This window comes from Micromys minutus (assembly GCF_963924665.1).
Source record: "Micromys minutus genome assembly, chromosome: 19".
NCBI classification, from domain to species: domain Eukaryota; kingdom Metazoa; phylum Chordata; class Mammalia; order Rodentia; family Muridae; genus Micromys; species Micromys minutus.
The window spans coordinates 39,203,856-39,219,522 of record NC_137954.1 but is presented as its reverse complement, the minus strand read 5'-3'; the positions used below and the strand labels follow the sequence as shown (position 1 = coordinate 39,219,522).

The window sequence follows — 15,667 nt, the reverse complement described above, 5'->3', positions numbered from 1 at the left end:
TTATAAAGTAGCAATGAAAATCATTTTATGGTTGCAGTCACCCTAGCATGTGGGACTGTATTAAAGGTCACAGCAATGGGAATGTTGAGAAGGACCATCTTGAGCCAAAGCAAGGCCATCTAGAAGTGCCCTATAGGGAATGGTCTATTTTATGGCACTAAGAACCATGTATGGAGTAATGGGTGTTAATTCAAGGCAAAGACCACCAGAAGCAAAATAGCTTCAAACACGGGAAAAGGGAAGAGTGGCTTCACATCTGGTAAAGATGGAAGGGGATGTATCTCTCTCAGACCCGAGTCTCAGACTGCAAATGCCAGGTCTGCCCTGTGCCCTTGGGCAAGTCATTCAACCCACCACACTTCTCACAGCTATGACAATATTCACAAGAGTGAATAAACTCCAGGGCCATCATGAGGGGCACTCGAGTGTCAGTGAGTATCCTGCGGTACCCTGGTAGGCTCTGAAGACACACACTTCAATGACCTGCTGGACACACCAGCAGGCAGGGAGTGTGGCTTGTGGAAGGCCCTGCGTGAGCCTCCAGCATAACAAGAGTTCAGTCCTAATGCAGGATAAGGTATAACTGACGGACGGGCTCTAAACTCCACAGCCAGGGAACCTTCACTATAAACTATATGCTGCTTTCCCAACAACTCAAAAACAAACAAACAAAAAAACCCACACCAATGTAGAGTTTCTAAGTGAAACAAGAACATGTGAAAAACTTTCCCAAATTTTTTTTTTTCCTGAAATGTGTTTAATGCTAAACCCTTTGGAGCTGCTACGCAGCCTTTCTGATAGATGACATGTGCTGTCTGCTTCTCTGTGCAAGTCACAGAGTGCACTCAGAGATAATTAAAATGGGAAACGAAACCAGAAAGGTTAGTTGAAACTCGTGAGTTGAAGCTAGTGGCACACTTGAGGCATTCAAATTAACTTCAGAAAGAATAAGACACTGAAGTGGAGTCCAAAATGCCCTTGGCCACTGCTAAAATTCACACACAGCCCAAGGACTGACCCTCAAAATTGACTTTCAGTTTAAGATCCAAAGGATGAGGTCTAGAAACAAGTTCAAGTGCATTTGATTCCTCAGAGGTCTAAGAACTGCTAGTGCCACAGTGACTGTACTAGTGCTCCGTTGCTAGGGAACGGGCACGATGGGGCACATCCTCAATCTTGAACCCTATCTTGTGCTTTTTCTTAGCTGGTCTGCCTCACAGGCTAGGACTTTGAGCAGCTTAGTGGTGTGAGATGGGGGTGGGAGTTCCCACACCCAGTTCTTCTACCCAGCTCTTTGTGGACCTTGGAGGATCAAGCATGCTCAGCAGACTCACAGCACTAGTTATTAATGGTGTATTTATTAACGATGGCCATAAACATAAAAGTATATCTTCCAAATAATTTTAAAGTGGAGGAAAAGCGAAGCCCAGGGGCTTTGGAATAAAATTGTCTCTGCATAATCCCAGAGAAGAGGGCTATAGGTTGGCAAAATTCTTTGGGTTTAGACTGAAGGGCTTTATTTTTGTTGCTGGAACTGGAATCTGTCTCAAGGGTTATTTCCCAGCAAAAGTGCCAGCTCATCCTCTCAATTTGAATAGATACAGATAGATAAAAAATGGGGTTTATTTTTAAGTGATTTTTTTTCACACTTAACTCTTTTAAAAGGACACAGAGAGGTCCTTGGAGTTCTTGGTCTGGTGGGTTCTTTGGAAACCCATGGGGGGTGACCAACAGCCAACATTCAGCACCTGCTAGTGAGCAGGAGCCAGTACTGCATACAGTCCTAGTTTTAGGGCCCCATCCACAGGCCAGGAGGCTCTGGGGACGGGATGGCTCATTTTAGAGAGAGCCGTGCCCTCCTAACTCAATGTCCTGGGTGAAGACCGGCAGATGGACTCAACGTTTTAGACAAGTATCCAGGAAGTTAGTAAAAAGCACCATGGTTATGATCTGTCACTGCACACAGTTAGAATCACACAGCAGAATTATCTGACCACCTCACCCAGGCATAGGGACTCCCATACTCCAGCTCGGGCTGTGCCTGTTGGGATAAGAGTGGGAAACGGAAAACAGACACGGGAGAGGCAGAAGTGAATCAGGGAGGAGTCATATGTAGAAGCAAAAACCAGGCCATCTTGAAAGTCTTAACCCGAACACATTTCCCATAACTTCTAATGTCTTACTTGAAAGAAAGACATAGCATCAGAATGTCAGCCATCATAAAATCTAACATTAAACTGCTTCTATGCAACAGTTGGCTCACAAAACATAAAACCACTTGAGCCTTACTTCTTTTTTTAAAATTCTTTCATTGCAGTTCTTTTAATATTTATTTTTATTTTTTAAAGATTTATTTATTTAATGTATGAGTACACTATAGCTCTCGTCAGACACACCAGAAGAGGGCATCGGATCCCATTACAGATGGTTGTGAGCCACCATGTGGTTGCTGGGAATTGAACTCAGGACCTCTGGAAGAGCAGACAGTGCTCCTAACCACTGAGCCATCTTTCCAGCCTTGAGCTTTACTTTTTTAATGACATAGACGTTCTAATCAAACTATGGAAAGGTCTGGAGATGTATTGTTGCCAGATTTTAAATAAAGATAATTAAAAGCTTACTATAATCCTCAATCTTGATTTCCTCAGGGGACCATGCATTGTAACCACCCTTCCTGGTCCTTAGGGCTTATCGTCATCACCAGCACTATAGAGAAGGTGTTTGGGCCACTGAAAGAAACCATCTTAGGAATTGCAAAGTAAAGGCTTCCGAATATTAAAATATATTAAGCGGCACAATCCGACCTGCACAGACACAGAGGGAGATATGTCTACAAAGCAGGGTTGTCTGCTGTCTCCCTCAGCTGCACCAGTCAGCAGGGGACAGAGTTGTGAAAGGCTCTGGGGGAGCAGGAGCTGGCACTGTCACTAAGAACTGTGACCTCAAGAGGGTTCCCTAAATGCCCTAGACTTTTTTCTACAATAAGTGATAATAGCAGGTTTGATTTTTTTATTTCCAAGACCTCAGCTCTCACATTCTTAAAAAAAAAAAATTAAAGAGTCCAGTTTTTAAAAAACTTAAAAAAACAAACCAACAAAAACCTAGCTAATTGTGGGAGTGATCAGCATGTACCATGGTATAAGTAAAACTCAGAAGACAGCTTTCAGAAGTCAGCTCTCACTTTCCACCACGTGGGTCCCAGGGCCTGAACTTGGGCTGTCAGGTTTGGTGGCAAGGCTTGGAGGCACAGGCCTTTCCCCAATAAGTTTCTTAAGTACACCATGGGAGAGTCCTGTAGCCAATAGGGGCTGACGGCGACATTCAGTGACTTTCTCCCATGCTCCTCCTCAGCTCGCTGACCATAAACTTCCTGTGAAAAACTTCAGACCTTAGGACAGATACACTGGCATCTGACAAAGATGTCCAGCCTCAGTTCACTAGAGGCTGACGTGGAAGGGGAACAAACACCCCAGCACTTGCTAGAGCAGCAACTTCAACCAACTCTTTGACGTTAGGACACATACCCCTACCCCAGCCCCCAGGAATCTTAAAATGGTGAAATCCTCTCTGGGGAACCTTAGAGGACTACAGGTCTGAAGATGACACGTTGTCCCAGAGACTTGGGTCCTGCTCCCCTCGTCCTCCTGTTCTGCTTAGACTGTCCATCAGACTCCCAGCTTGCCTTTTCTGGGAAAGGCTCTCTTGCAAAGTCATTACCAGGAGGCTAAATCCAAGGGTCACCTGTCTGCTCTGGTCTTCCCAGTTCCTCCTCTTGATTTCAAGGCCAGACCTTTGACACCTCCCACAACTGCAGATACTGCAAGCTGAGCTTATATTTCCATTTTGCCTCCTTAAAAGCAGACCATGTCTGAGGGAGGGGCTGTGAGGAAGTCACAGCTGTATCATCTGGCTCAGGAAAAGACACGCAGCAGGAACTTCCCAGCAGCAAGGTGCTACCTCCCTTGTTTCATATGTAACTGTCCAGCAAAGCCACACAGGGTCTGCTCTTCATGCTAAGAGGTCAGGGCCAGTGATGGTGGCTAAACCACAAGGCTGATGCTTGTTGCCTGGGCCCTATTGCTACATGCCAAGTTAAGCACACCCCTGGTGCATGCTTATTCAAGGGGCAATATTGCGTGACCTAACTGTTACAGTGACAATAAACCAACCCCCTTGGCTCAATAAAGTCTCTTAGCAAAGCGGAACAGCTGCTTGGAGACCTAGTTATGACAGTCGGGAGATCCCATGTCAACCCTGCAGCTAATCAAAGGACATGCTTGCTAAGCTAAAACACAACGGTTCTGCTTCATTTCCCCAAGCACATACTTTCTTCTAATGCAGCTGCAAAGGCTGTGTTTATCAGCCATGAAGTTGCCAGTGAGAAGCGTTCAGGGTTGGGGCTGTAGCTCAGTAGTAGAACTCGCCTAGTACATGTGAGCTTTTAGGTCCAATCCCCAGACTGCAAAGAGCCTTCATTACAGTTGGCTGAAAGGCTCCTGATGCTGAAGGTCATAGCCAGAAGACTCCAGGGGAGGCTCGAGCAATTGCAGAAACATAATAAATAACATATGGCTACTTCTGTGCCTGCTTTCTCACATATATATGTGCATGTGAAAGCTAGTGGACAACCTTAGGTTTCATTTCTAGAAAAGCACTCTAATTCTTTTTTTACAGTGTCCCTCCTTGACCTGGAACCTACTAAGAAGGCTAAGCTAGACAGCCAGCGGGCTTCACTAATTGTCCTCTGAACTGGAATTCGAAGCACACACCACCACACGCGGTCTTCTTCACAGGTCTGGGGGGTAGAACTCAGATCCTCGTTGACCAACTGAACTGTTTCCCAAGTTCAGCTTACAGATAGTTTAACCAAGGAAAGCGTTTCTGGAGAGTGGGTGGGTGGGTGGGCATGCAGTGTGCCTTCATGTTCCTGTCCGCCATACTGACTCTGAGACAATCATTGAGCAAAGTTTCATAGTTTCATGTTGTAGAAAAGCTATCGAAAACAAAACCATGCCCACCACTCTCTAGGGAAGAATAAAGTAACATCCCAGATTCTCCCCAGTGCAGCCCACCCCGCCCTTGGCTAGCTTATATACATTGTTACGTGTATACATTGTATATGTATACATGCATATACAATGAGAAACATTTCATCAGTTAGGTGGGGACCGGATTAGAACAGGAATTGTGATCTGAGGACTGAAAGCAGGGACTGGGATCTCGCCCACACAGTGCCATGCAGAAGCAGTCACACCCGTTACTGACCCTTAGGCTGCCTCGACTACCCACGGACAAGCGCTCGTCTTCGTCAGAAGCCTAGTAAAAGACAGGATGAGAACACAACCATGAACTGGACCATCAAGAAACCTGCTAACCCGACTCCAGAGCAGTGAGTAGACCAGCCACTCTCTGAGATATCATAGGGTGTGACCCCAGACCCTCAGTATGCCTCAGTTTGCCTAGGGCTGTTCATGGAAACACAGGATGCCACAGGTAACTTTTAAGGAGGGTTAATAATAAGCCTCATGATTATAAAAAAATTATCTACGGGTATTTAGCAAGAAAAGCCATTTACAATGTCATGAATAATATATTAATAATAATACTTAAACACCTTCAAGCAGGGCAGGAGATAAAGTTTAGATAAAGCACCTAAATTCACAAGAGGCCTTGGTTCAATATCCGGATTTTTGTCATTTTTTTTTTTAAATTCCAAATCATACTTTTTTCACTCAGCTTATGCCAAAATGCTGAAGGCTGAGTTACTGTCTTTACTCAGGTAAAGATAACAGTTGTATATCAGCAATGGTAAGTTTCTCTCAAGCCCTGTATCTACTTCAGCCACCAGAGAAATAAATAAGGCTCCGTGAACTTGTCCGCTGCAGTGAAGGAGCGTGGTACGGAGTATGGTACTGACCGAGGTGTTTCTCCGGAATCTACGAGAGTAGCGCTCGCTGTCTTCCTACCAAAGCAAATGGAATGGCAGAGAGAGGTTAGCAACAGCAAGGCAGAGAGAGTGCTTAGAAACCCCCAGAAGGTCCCCCTGCTGCAGAATCGAGTATTTCTGATCTAAACGACAAGCTGGTGTTTGCTGCTTTGCTTTTGGCTAAGAGCTTTAGCTAAAGGAGTGTGGGAAACGGCTCCTCTGGGGAGGTCCTTCAGAAGGAGTAACTGGCTTTAAAAGCCATGAGCAAGCATGGGGCAGAAATGAAACCCTGCTTTTTATCAGGGCTGCGGGGGGGGGGGGGTGGCGGGGGGGCAACTCTGTAATCTGGTTTGCAATCAGCTCTCTTTCCTTTCAGGACTGACTCTCCTTTGGGGAAACAATTTCCCCAGAGAACCTCAATGTGAATGTCACCCTGCTTGCTTTATGAACTCCGGGACAAACAGGTTTTTGCATGTTTATCTCCGGAATGGGAGTGGGAGGTACTGAGCTGCTCACAGCGAATTGGCTGCTGTTCTCTCGAAGTAGCTACCTTTTACCTGTCTGTAGGATTTGATGAGAAGACACACATCTCAGGAACGTACAATACTGTGATCACCGACATGGGCTGAACATGATGGGCCTTTTCAACAGATATTTTTATCACACCTAGCATCTAAGATGGTAGAGATGGCCTTGAATCTCCCTCAGGCTGTAGAAGACATTTCCAGGTCTCCAATGCCAAAAGCATGCGTCAAAGACCAGGACAGCAGCCAGGATACAAAGAGGTGGGTGGCTTAATAAAAGGCCTTGTTCTGGGGATCACTGGAAAGCACCAGGGATGCCTTGCCCAGAGCTTTGCCACATGGGTACCTCTCCTGAGAGGCCTGAGAACAGGTACGCTCCCTGGGGCTGAGTGAGCCCTGGCCTGCCCTGGGAAGGCAGACAGATTCTCAGGGGTTTTCATAGGCACAGATGAGCCAAGAGGAACCAATGGGAGAATGTATGAGCATGGGGTTGGGGTTATAGGGCAGCTGGTGTGCATGGGGGAAGAAGCGAACTGTCTAGGGCTTCTTCTGGTTCTAACTAGAACAGCAAGGTATGAGAACATAAAGATCTCTGGGAAGTTCTTGGACCTGGGCACATGCCCAAGTCCTGGAGAATCTTCTGATGCAGAGAACTGGGGAGCGGTGGTGATGGAACCTCACGCAACACCAGCCTGCAGACATCAGCAGAGGGACAGGTCACATGCCTGGCCAGGCCATTCCTAACAACACCAAGCCAGATGCAGAATGCCCTGAGGAAGACCTCTGAGGATCAAATTACAGCGCAATAGGAATCTCCTGGCATAATTAAACTGCAGTCAGAATTAAATTATAAACCATTTAAAGTCTTAAAATCATATTCAAGGCCTACCATCCACTGTTCGATGTCGCCCCATTTTGTATCCAGCCCATAATATTTCTATAGACAGAAGGGAAAGAAAATTAGGCAAGAAATGAACAGTAAAGGGTTAAGAAACTGCTCCACCATGCTCTCCCCACACACTCACTCACAGAGGCAGCATGCCAGGCAAAGTGGCCGCAGGACTGGGGTCTACACGGAAGCCATTTCCTGAGCAGCAGTGAAGCGGCCCGGGATGAGGCCTGCCTAGCTGCTCCTTCCTTGCAGGCCTCTGGAGCCCAAGGCAAAACACTCATTGGGCAGGGGTGGTCTTCCAAGATGTCAGGAAAGAAAACCTTGTGCAGAACCACTGTACGTCCTCTGCAAAGCTGTTGACAGCTTTGGGCCATACTTGCAGGAGGAATAACACTGTCTACTAGAAGCCCAAGCTGAGAGCCATTCCATGCTGCTGCCCCAGGAACGGGCCCCGGAGGAGGGAGGGAGAAGCGCTGTGCTGAGCTGGCTTCTACCTGCAGGTTCCTGCCGCCTGACATGTGCCCAGTGCAGGCTGGAGAGCCCATAACTCCGGCAGATGTCTAGGACTTATGGAGCAGGCCTCTGGGTGGGAAGAGACTGGAGCCAACGACTCTGGGTTTCACCCACCTACTCTAAGCCATGGCGGTCCCAGTTAGACTGAACTAAGTAGGTCAGAATGGCTGCTTGCATCTCGCTAGGGTGTGAGCCCAGGTTGGATAAGAACCTGGGCTCAACAAGCTGGTTGGCCTCCCCCTTATTTTCTCTATTTCCAGGAATACTGACAACAAGCCTGTCGGATGTCACTGTGCACATTTATAATCAGAAATACAAACCTGGGTGCCAGAGATACAGGCACATTCTCAACGGTTTTCTAATTACTTGAGCATGCTGTGGTTACATTTGGTTTAGTCTCACCTTGAAGGAGGGCCAGATTTCAGATACGTGGTCCTGCCCCTTTCCTCAGAGAGATGATGGTAAGTAGAAAGCCAAAGGGAGGAAGAATGTCACACAGCCTTGAAAAAAGCCAAGCGTGTTAAGCTAGTGTACAAAGCCACACGAGCAGTCTTTCCCGCCAAGTTATGTGAAAAAGCCGTGTCAGGGGGGGGGGCAGTGGTTCTCAACCTGTGGGTCGCAACCCCCATGGGGGGGGGGGGCGTCACAGATCAGGGGTTTGCGTTACAATTCACAACAGCGGCAGAATTACAGTTATAAGGTAATGATAAAATAATTTTATGGTTGGGGGGTTCACCATGACCCAAAGAACCGTATTAAAGGGTAGCAGCGTTAGGAAGGTTGAGTGAGAACCACTCGTGTAGAAGGTTCTGCAGACTGAACGAACTCATTAGAGTGTTGTGATTGTGAAGATCAAAAGCCAAAATTATCTTTGCTGCCTATAGCTCCCACTGAAGTCACTTATTCCCCTCAGCATCTGGTCCTTGACAGCCAAGGAGTCAAAGTCTTTGGAATATATTGACTTAGAAGATCTAGCCTCCGATTAACAAAAACCTAAGAATGTTACCAACTAGCTCCTAAAACCTATAATGAGATAATCTCTCTTCTCTGCTCTAACCCACCTACCTATGTATATGGAAAAAATACCCTCATTTGTGACTTACTTTTGCCTCTGTAATTATAAAAAGCTGAGGTATTTGTGGCAACCCGAACCTGTGTTCCCTGGCCACTGTCATTCATCTCTGGCTCAGAATAAACTCTCTATTATTCCACTCTGAGAGCTGTCTTTTGCATCCACACCAATTTCTTTAGAACACTCATTTGTAAAGGAAATCAGAGCGAATGCTCCTCAGGTGTCCAAGTCACATTTTAATTACAATTCCAGTGGGCCCCTTGTGCTAAAGCCTCATGTGCACCCAGCCAATGCCAGCTCCACCCTCAGACAACAGTGTGTGCCAAATTTATTTCTGTTTGACCTTAGCCCCTTGGTTAAGACAGGAGGGAGCTAGACTGAGGCACAAGGTGCTTGCTTGGCCCTGAGAAACAGCCTTGAACCCAGAGAAACTACTTGGCCCAGTGGCTGCAGGACCAGGAGAGAACCCTGCTTGGCTTCTGTCCTTCATCATCCTTCCTTCCTTCATTTACATAAACTATGGTGGGCTTCCAGGGCTCTTTCAGTTATGCCCTGCATCTAAGCTCATGTCTGACAGTTCTCACAGTACATCTCAGTCCTGTCAGCAAAAATGTAACCATAAGCTGAACAGGAAAGGGAAGGACGAGGGGGGAAATGGAGCAGGTCCTTTGCTGGGTCCTGCAGCCTCTGGCCGTCAGGGGGCTTTCCAGCCTTACTAGAACCTGTCAGTCTTCCTGCCATTCTAAAAGAGAGAGAACTCTGGCTTCAGGGTCCACTCCCATCCTTGATGCTAGGGCCACAAACACTGTGCCTACAGATCCAGCTGGCTATCCATTGGGCCTTTATGCCTCTTCAGAAGAGATCTTCCACTTGAGGCAGGATTGGATGGGCTGAGGGTCATCAAACTGAGCTCAGGATTGTGTGTAGCAGGCTCTGAGCCTCATTGGTGACATTCTTAAAAGGCCTGCGTGCTCTCAGCCCTGAGAGGCTGTGCTCTGGCTCTGACTTTCTGCTTTAAGAGATGTAGCCACACTTGGCAGAAACTGAGCAAGTGCAGGAAAGAACACAAGCTCTCCCACAGGAAAGACCAACACACAGGAAAGGCTCACCAAGCCCTGTAAGTACTCTCAGGGGCTAGTCACACCCTCTCCATCCTGGCTCAACTGCATTCCGTGGAGAGCCAGTGCTCAGCATGTCCTGCTCACTGTCCCTGCTTCTGCGGCTGCCATGGACTTGAGAGGACGTTATAGAGCCTATAATGCCCGAGTGCTGAGTGGGGAGGACAGTGGGCATTTGTTCCTATAACTTTGTGGTTTTTAAAGTTTTTTTTTTCTTAAATCTACCTCCAATAATCTATAATCTTTCATTTTCTTTTTACTTCTAGATTTTTTTTTCTGCCTTGACACTTTCAATCTGTCTTAGCATCCTAAGTACTAGGGCTACCATATTTAGCCTAATAACCAATTTCTCCATCTGTTCTTCCATCCCTCCCTCGCTCCCACCCATTCACGTCTCTCTCTCTCTCTCTCTCTCTCTCTCTCCTTCTCTCCCCTCATTTTTTGAGACAGGGTCTCACTATGCATGTAGACCAGGCTAGCCTCCAAATAACCACATAATCCCAGCATAGCCTCAAACTTCCAGTGACCCTCCTGTCTCTGTCTCCTGAGCGCTAGGCTTACAGAAGTCTGCTACTACACTTAACCCAACAATGTCCTAACGTGTGACAATTTACACTGGTATTTTAAAGTCATCTAAAAAAAAATCTTTTATCTTTAAAAAGATGCAATTTTAAAAGCTTCTTCCAGTTCTAAAAATGTGGTTTGCGTTCAAACTTTTTTTTCTCTCTCTGTTGGAGACAATTTTCCAAGTCCTTGAGGCAAATGGATGGAGGGATGTGTTCAATGCACGGCTGCTGCCTCGTGTCGGGAGAGACTGGTTCATCTGACGGGTGCACAGGGGTGGACGCGAACACAGCAAGCAGAGTGCTCAGTGCACAGCACTGCTCTGTAGGGGCTGCGGCAAGGGAAAAGCAGCACATGCGCACTGGAAAGGAAGGGTAGGCCTACCTTTTGGACTTGATAGATCTACAGGAAAGGACGGAAGAGACAGGGGAGAAATAGAAAATTCAGTTAAGATTGCGGAAAGACGAGAACCGTTCTGTGACGACCAGAAATATGAACAAACACTGCAGTGCAGAAAAACAAAGATTACAGATTAAACATAAAGAGAAAAGGCATTAAGGTTCACATCTGCACTTGTTTGGCGCGGTCTTAGACGGCTGACGGTCACCGGCTCCACAGCAGCACCTGCAGAACCCAGTTACCTACTGAAGACGCACAGCCTATGGCCGCAGCAGGGAAGAGGAATTAAAGACATCTTTTCAGACTTTAAAGGAGATGGGGACCAGAGAGGGGGATGGCAGTGGGTTCTGACCAAAATACATCATATATACTTGTACAGAACCATCCAAGAATAAACAAGAATAAACATGAAGTTATCCTTTAAAAAAAAAAAACTGCCTTTCACACTAATATTTAACCGGAAAGTGTCCAATTTTGAGTGGGAAATTAAGTGGTCAGATTCAGAAAGGGTTGATAAGAGACTTTAGTGTCCTGGTCCATGCAGATACAGAAAAGAATATTCCAGCAAAACACTTGCAACCATGAGACAGTGCTGAAAGACAAGATGGGCTCCCTCTCCCCAACACAGTGCTCAGTTTCGGAACTGTCCTTTAATTTCAGTCTCCAGTAAGACAGGGCTACTTGCATTCATTCAACAAACTGTGAGTCATGTCAGACCTTGCTAAGGACCCAGGTCTAGAAATCTGGTGTTTGATTTATATGGGAAAAGCATGGGTAAATAAAGTCAATGTTTAATTGTAATAAACACAGCACCTCCAAGCAAAATGATTGTCCAGTCCTCGGCATGAAGGCACACATCTATCAGCCCAAGTTCTCCGGCAAATCAGCCCAAGGATCCCTATGATTTCCCAAAGAGCGCCTACATGCTCTTCTTACTTGGTGAGCCCATTAAAAAGTGCAGATCCACTCAACAGCCCCAAAGCACAGCCCAAGGATGCTACTGCGTCAGCTCCAGCCATCTGTGTGGCTGACAGTCATTGCCAGGGATACCTGGAGTACCTGGGTCTGAATACAGCTCATTGTCCTACGACCTGGTGGCAGAGCTGCACCCCAGCACTTCTGCCTTTCCCATATTTGCTCTCTGCATGCTCTGCAAGCTCTCCTGGGGGACCCCAACTTTGGCACAAACTTGAGGCCTCCTCAGCTCATCCAGGCTGCCTCAGCCCCGACCCCTTCTCCTCGATGAAAGCCATTCCCACTCAGTGGCAGCATGTCCAGGAGAAAGCAAGGGTCATGTTTCCCAACCCCGCTGGCTAAACACTGGTCATCCAAAGCGTATTTATTTCTCCTTATTCAACAATTTAAAATGCCAGTGCCCTGGGCTATCAGATGGTATGAGCTCCAGTTGGGCCTAATGCTGCTAATAATAGCGAGGCAGGCAGAACAGTTTGTGAGGGGCTGCGGTGTTGGGCTAGAAGTGTAGGCTGTTAGCCATTCTCTCTTCTCTACAGACCTGCCCACTGGTACCTGTGCACACGCATGTGTGAAAGCATACATGTGTACCTCCTGGATGAGGCCAGATCAAGGACAGCTAGATGAACAGCTAATCCTTTTCTTCCTCTGCTGCACCTGCTGACAGGCGAGAAGATATTTGGTGTTCAAGACCAAACGCCCTTCTGCTCAAGTAAAAAGTGTAAGGACTCACTAATTTCCTCTTGGCGGTGGGCACTGCCACACTCACTGCCAACTGCCCAGGGATTTGTAGAAGCTTTTTAAAAATATAATTGGGCACAGATGCCAATCAATGCTACCTGCCAGTAAGAATGAACAGTTTAAAGTATTACTTAGTAGGTGCGTGTACACATACTACACACTCACCTTGGCCTCTGTAGGAATGTTATATCCTGGTGAAAGTCCCTCAGGACACCAGGATCACCAACAGGCATGATGTGAGCTTAGCTCACAGCCTCACTGTGTGCCGTTGCCCTGAGTCCTTGGTTTGTCTCTAATAAAAGCTGAAACGAACAGCCGTGAGCTGGACGGACAGAGGGACGTGAAGGCCAGCTGACCCCCAGAACTAGCACAACAGCAAAGCACCCTGGGAATTCTGGCAGACTGCTATGGCTGGGCCTGGGGCTCAGTATGGAATACCTAGCATACATGAGGTTCTGGGTTCGATTCCCATTACTGCCTAAAGGAAAATAAGGAAGGAAGGAAGGGAGGAAGGAAGGAAGGAAGGAAGGAAGGAAGGAAGGAAGGAAGATCAAAGGACCGTGGGAGAACCAGGATGAGATGATAATGAAGGAGCTGAGGGCAAGGTGGGGGCAGCCCCCACAGGACTCCTGACTCTGCAGATGACACGAGCTACCCTCTGTAACCCTAAGAAACAGCAGCCTCCAAGCCCAGACTATCTTCCTCCCCATCACACTACCCTGTGGCTCCCACAGTCAATGGGAAGGGCTAACAGGGTCCTACACACAGTGAGCCCGCAAGTGTCTACAGAGCAAGCGGAAATATTTCACAGAGAAAATGACAGCAGGCAGTCTAGGAAACAACTGGGACTTGGTTATTTTTTTTTTTAACTAAATATTCAGTTCCAAATAAACTACCCAGTTGGTAGGTTGCAGTCAAGTGAGCCAAGGAGCTCAAGTTGGGATGGTTCCCTGGACCTGTGTGGTGCCAGCTCAGAGAGGCGTGACAGTGGCCTACTAAGCAGGAGGGTATCTTCCTATTTTCCATTTGTGGGTTTAGCTATTTGTCTCTGGTGAGATTCCTGAAGATGCTTCCCAGTGATGGAAGCAGCCTGACAGGTGTTTACTGATCCTGATTCCCCTCAGGCTCACCTGACCCTTGGCCTCGAGACTAGGAGAGGAAGGAACTTCAGTTAACTCAAGTTCACAGTTCATCTGGTTAAAGCCCAAATAAATAACAAAAAACCCAGGACCACCTATTTTCTGATTTTAGAAAATATAAGCCTGCTCAGAAGAGAGGCAGATGCTGGGAAAACACCGACCCCAAGCTTCTCCCAGGAACTAATAGGAAATTTATAAAAACACACACAAAGCCAGCAGTGGTGGTACACCCCCCCCCCTTAATCTCAGTCCTCAGGAAGCAGAGGCAGAGGGATCTCTCTGACTTGAAGGCCAGCCTAATCTACAGAGGGAGTTCCAGGACAGCCAAGGCTACATAGAGAGACCTTGTCTCAACTAACGAACAAAACCACATAAAAGTACCAACTTCTAAGTGTAAAATTACGAAGACTAAAACACATTACACTTTAAACTTTCTTTCATTTGTATTTGTAACCGTAAGGGAAAAAAGGAGTCATTTTCCAATACTGGTTTGTTTTTCTGCTCACAGTTTGGCATTAAGAAGACACTTGCCAAGCTACAGGCCACTTTGTAATCACCACAGAATAGGGTGAGGTCCCCTCACTGTGGTGACTGCCCTGACGACCTTCGGGGCTCTGGTAACCCTTTTAGGCTGTGGTTCCCAGCATTCTATGGCTACCCACACACTACCTCGGAGTTTCCTTCCCCAAATCAAGTCTGGCCACATCCCCTCTTCTGTTGGTATATTTCCTCCTTGGGTGGCAGAGTCTCCAGGCGGAGGAGAGTGAACATCACGGGCTGTGGCTCAGCCACCCCTACAGTACACGTGACCGGTTTGGGCCTTGCTGGAAGGGTGGAGGAACCTGCTGGTCTGAAGAGAAACAGAAATCCCAAGCTTCCATCTGAAGTCGCCCAAACAACGACCATCAGCTGGGCTACATTAACAGAACCGGAACCTGCATACGAGGGACCACTTGGCAGCTGGTTTCAAACCTTCTTCATGGCCAAGCTCTGCAGCGTGTGGATGGAGCAAATACTCTCCCCCCCCCCAACCCCCCTGAAAGGGATCATTGACCAGTTGCAGGAAAGGGTGTGAAGAAACCAGAGCCCTAACATACTTACAGAACCCACATGCTGGCTATCGAAAAGAAATTCTGACTCAAGTTTTTTAAAACCAACAGCAGATACAATGAAGGGGTGTGGGCACTGATGACCACCCTGGTCCCCCAGAACACATTTCTTAGATCCTGTGGCTTCTTATTCCAAAGTTTACACCAATCACCAGTAGATACTATATAAACCTCAAGGCAAACATTTTTTTAAAAGGAAATTAAATTAAAAGAAAATTATTTTTGCTCTTCTCTGGTTTTGAGAGGATCCAGACCCTATTCTCCACGGTTAGAAGCCCAAACCCAGCCGTCTCCAGCTCTTTCCTGACCAAGGAACTTCAACTAAAGGGCAAGCTCACGAGCCGCAAGCATCTCTCGGGCTCTGGTAGGCCACCAGTTGGGCGGGCATGCCCAGCATCCATGTCCTGTGCACTCCGGGGCTAACCTGGGACAAGAACTTCAGGAGCACACACATTCCAACCAGGAGCAATGCTAAGGTGGCGGTGAGGAGAGTAGGTGCTCAGCAGCGCAGGTACCCCTCCTTCCCAGTCAACCTCGGAATGTCGGCCCCCATTACCTCTTTCTGCTGCCGTTCCAGCTCCTTCATCCGGATCTCTCGAGCCTCGGCGCGGGCTGCACGCTTCGCTGCAAGCCTGGCCTCCGCCTGAAACAGACCCAGAAACCTTATTAGAGAACAGACCAGGCAACTTCCGGGTACA

The 15,667-nt window shown here is 47.3% G+C and overlaps 1 protein-coding gene across 18 annotated transcripts in view; it reads right to left on the bottom strand.

The window, feature by feature from the left end:
• The window catches only part of LRRFIP1 (LRR binding FLII interacting protein 1), a 123,753-nt gene that overhangs the window by 42,520 nt on the left and 65,566 nt on the right, over positions 1-15,667 (bottom strand). For 13 of the 18 annotated variants that reach the window (XM_080933158.1, XM_080933159.1, XM_080933170.1 and 10 more), the window contains exons 2-7: positions 15,526-15,612; positions 10,994-11,011; positions 7,340-7,387; positions 5,918-5,962; positions 5,266-5,316; positions 2,003-2,041 (exon numbers count right to left, since the gene is read on the bottom strand). In XM_080933158.1, coding sequence (XP_080789284.1) covers positions 2,003-2,041; positions 5,266-5,316; positions 5,918-5,962; positions 7,340-7,387; positions 10,994-11,011; positions 15,526-15,612 — 288 coding nt within the window. The remainder of the gene's footprint in view (positions 1-2,002; positions 2,042-5,265; positions 5,317-5,917; positions 5,963-7,339; positions 7,388-10,993; positions 11,012-15,525; positions 15,613-15,667) is intronic. The other 5 variants (XM_080933161.1, XM_080933172.1, XM_080933157.1 and 2 more) reach the window with 1 other exon arrangement.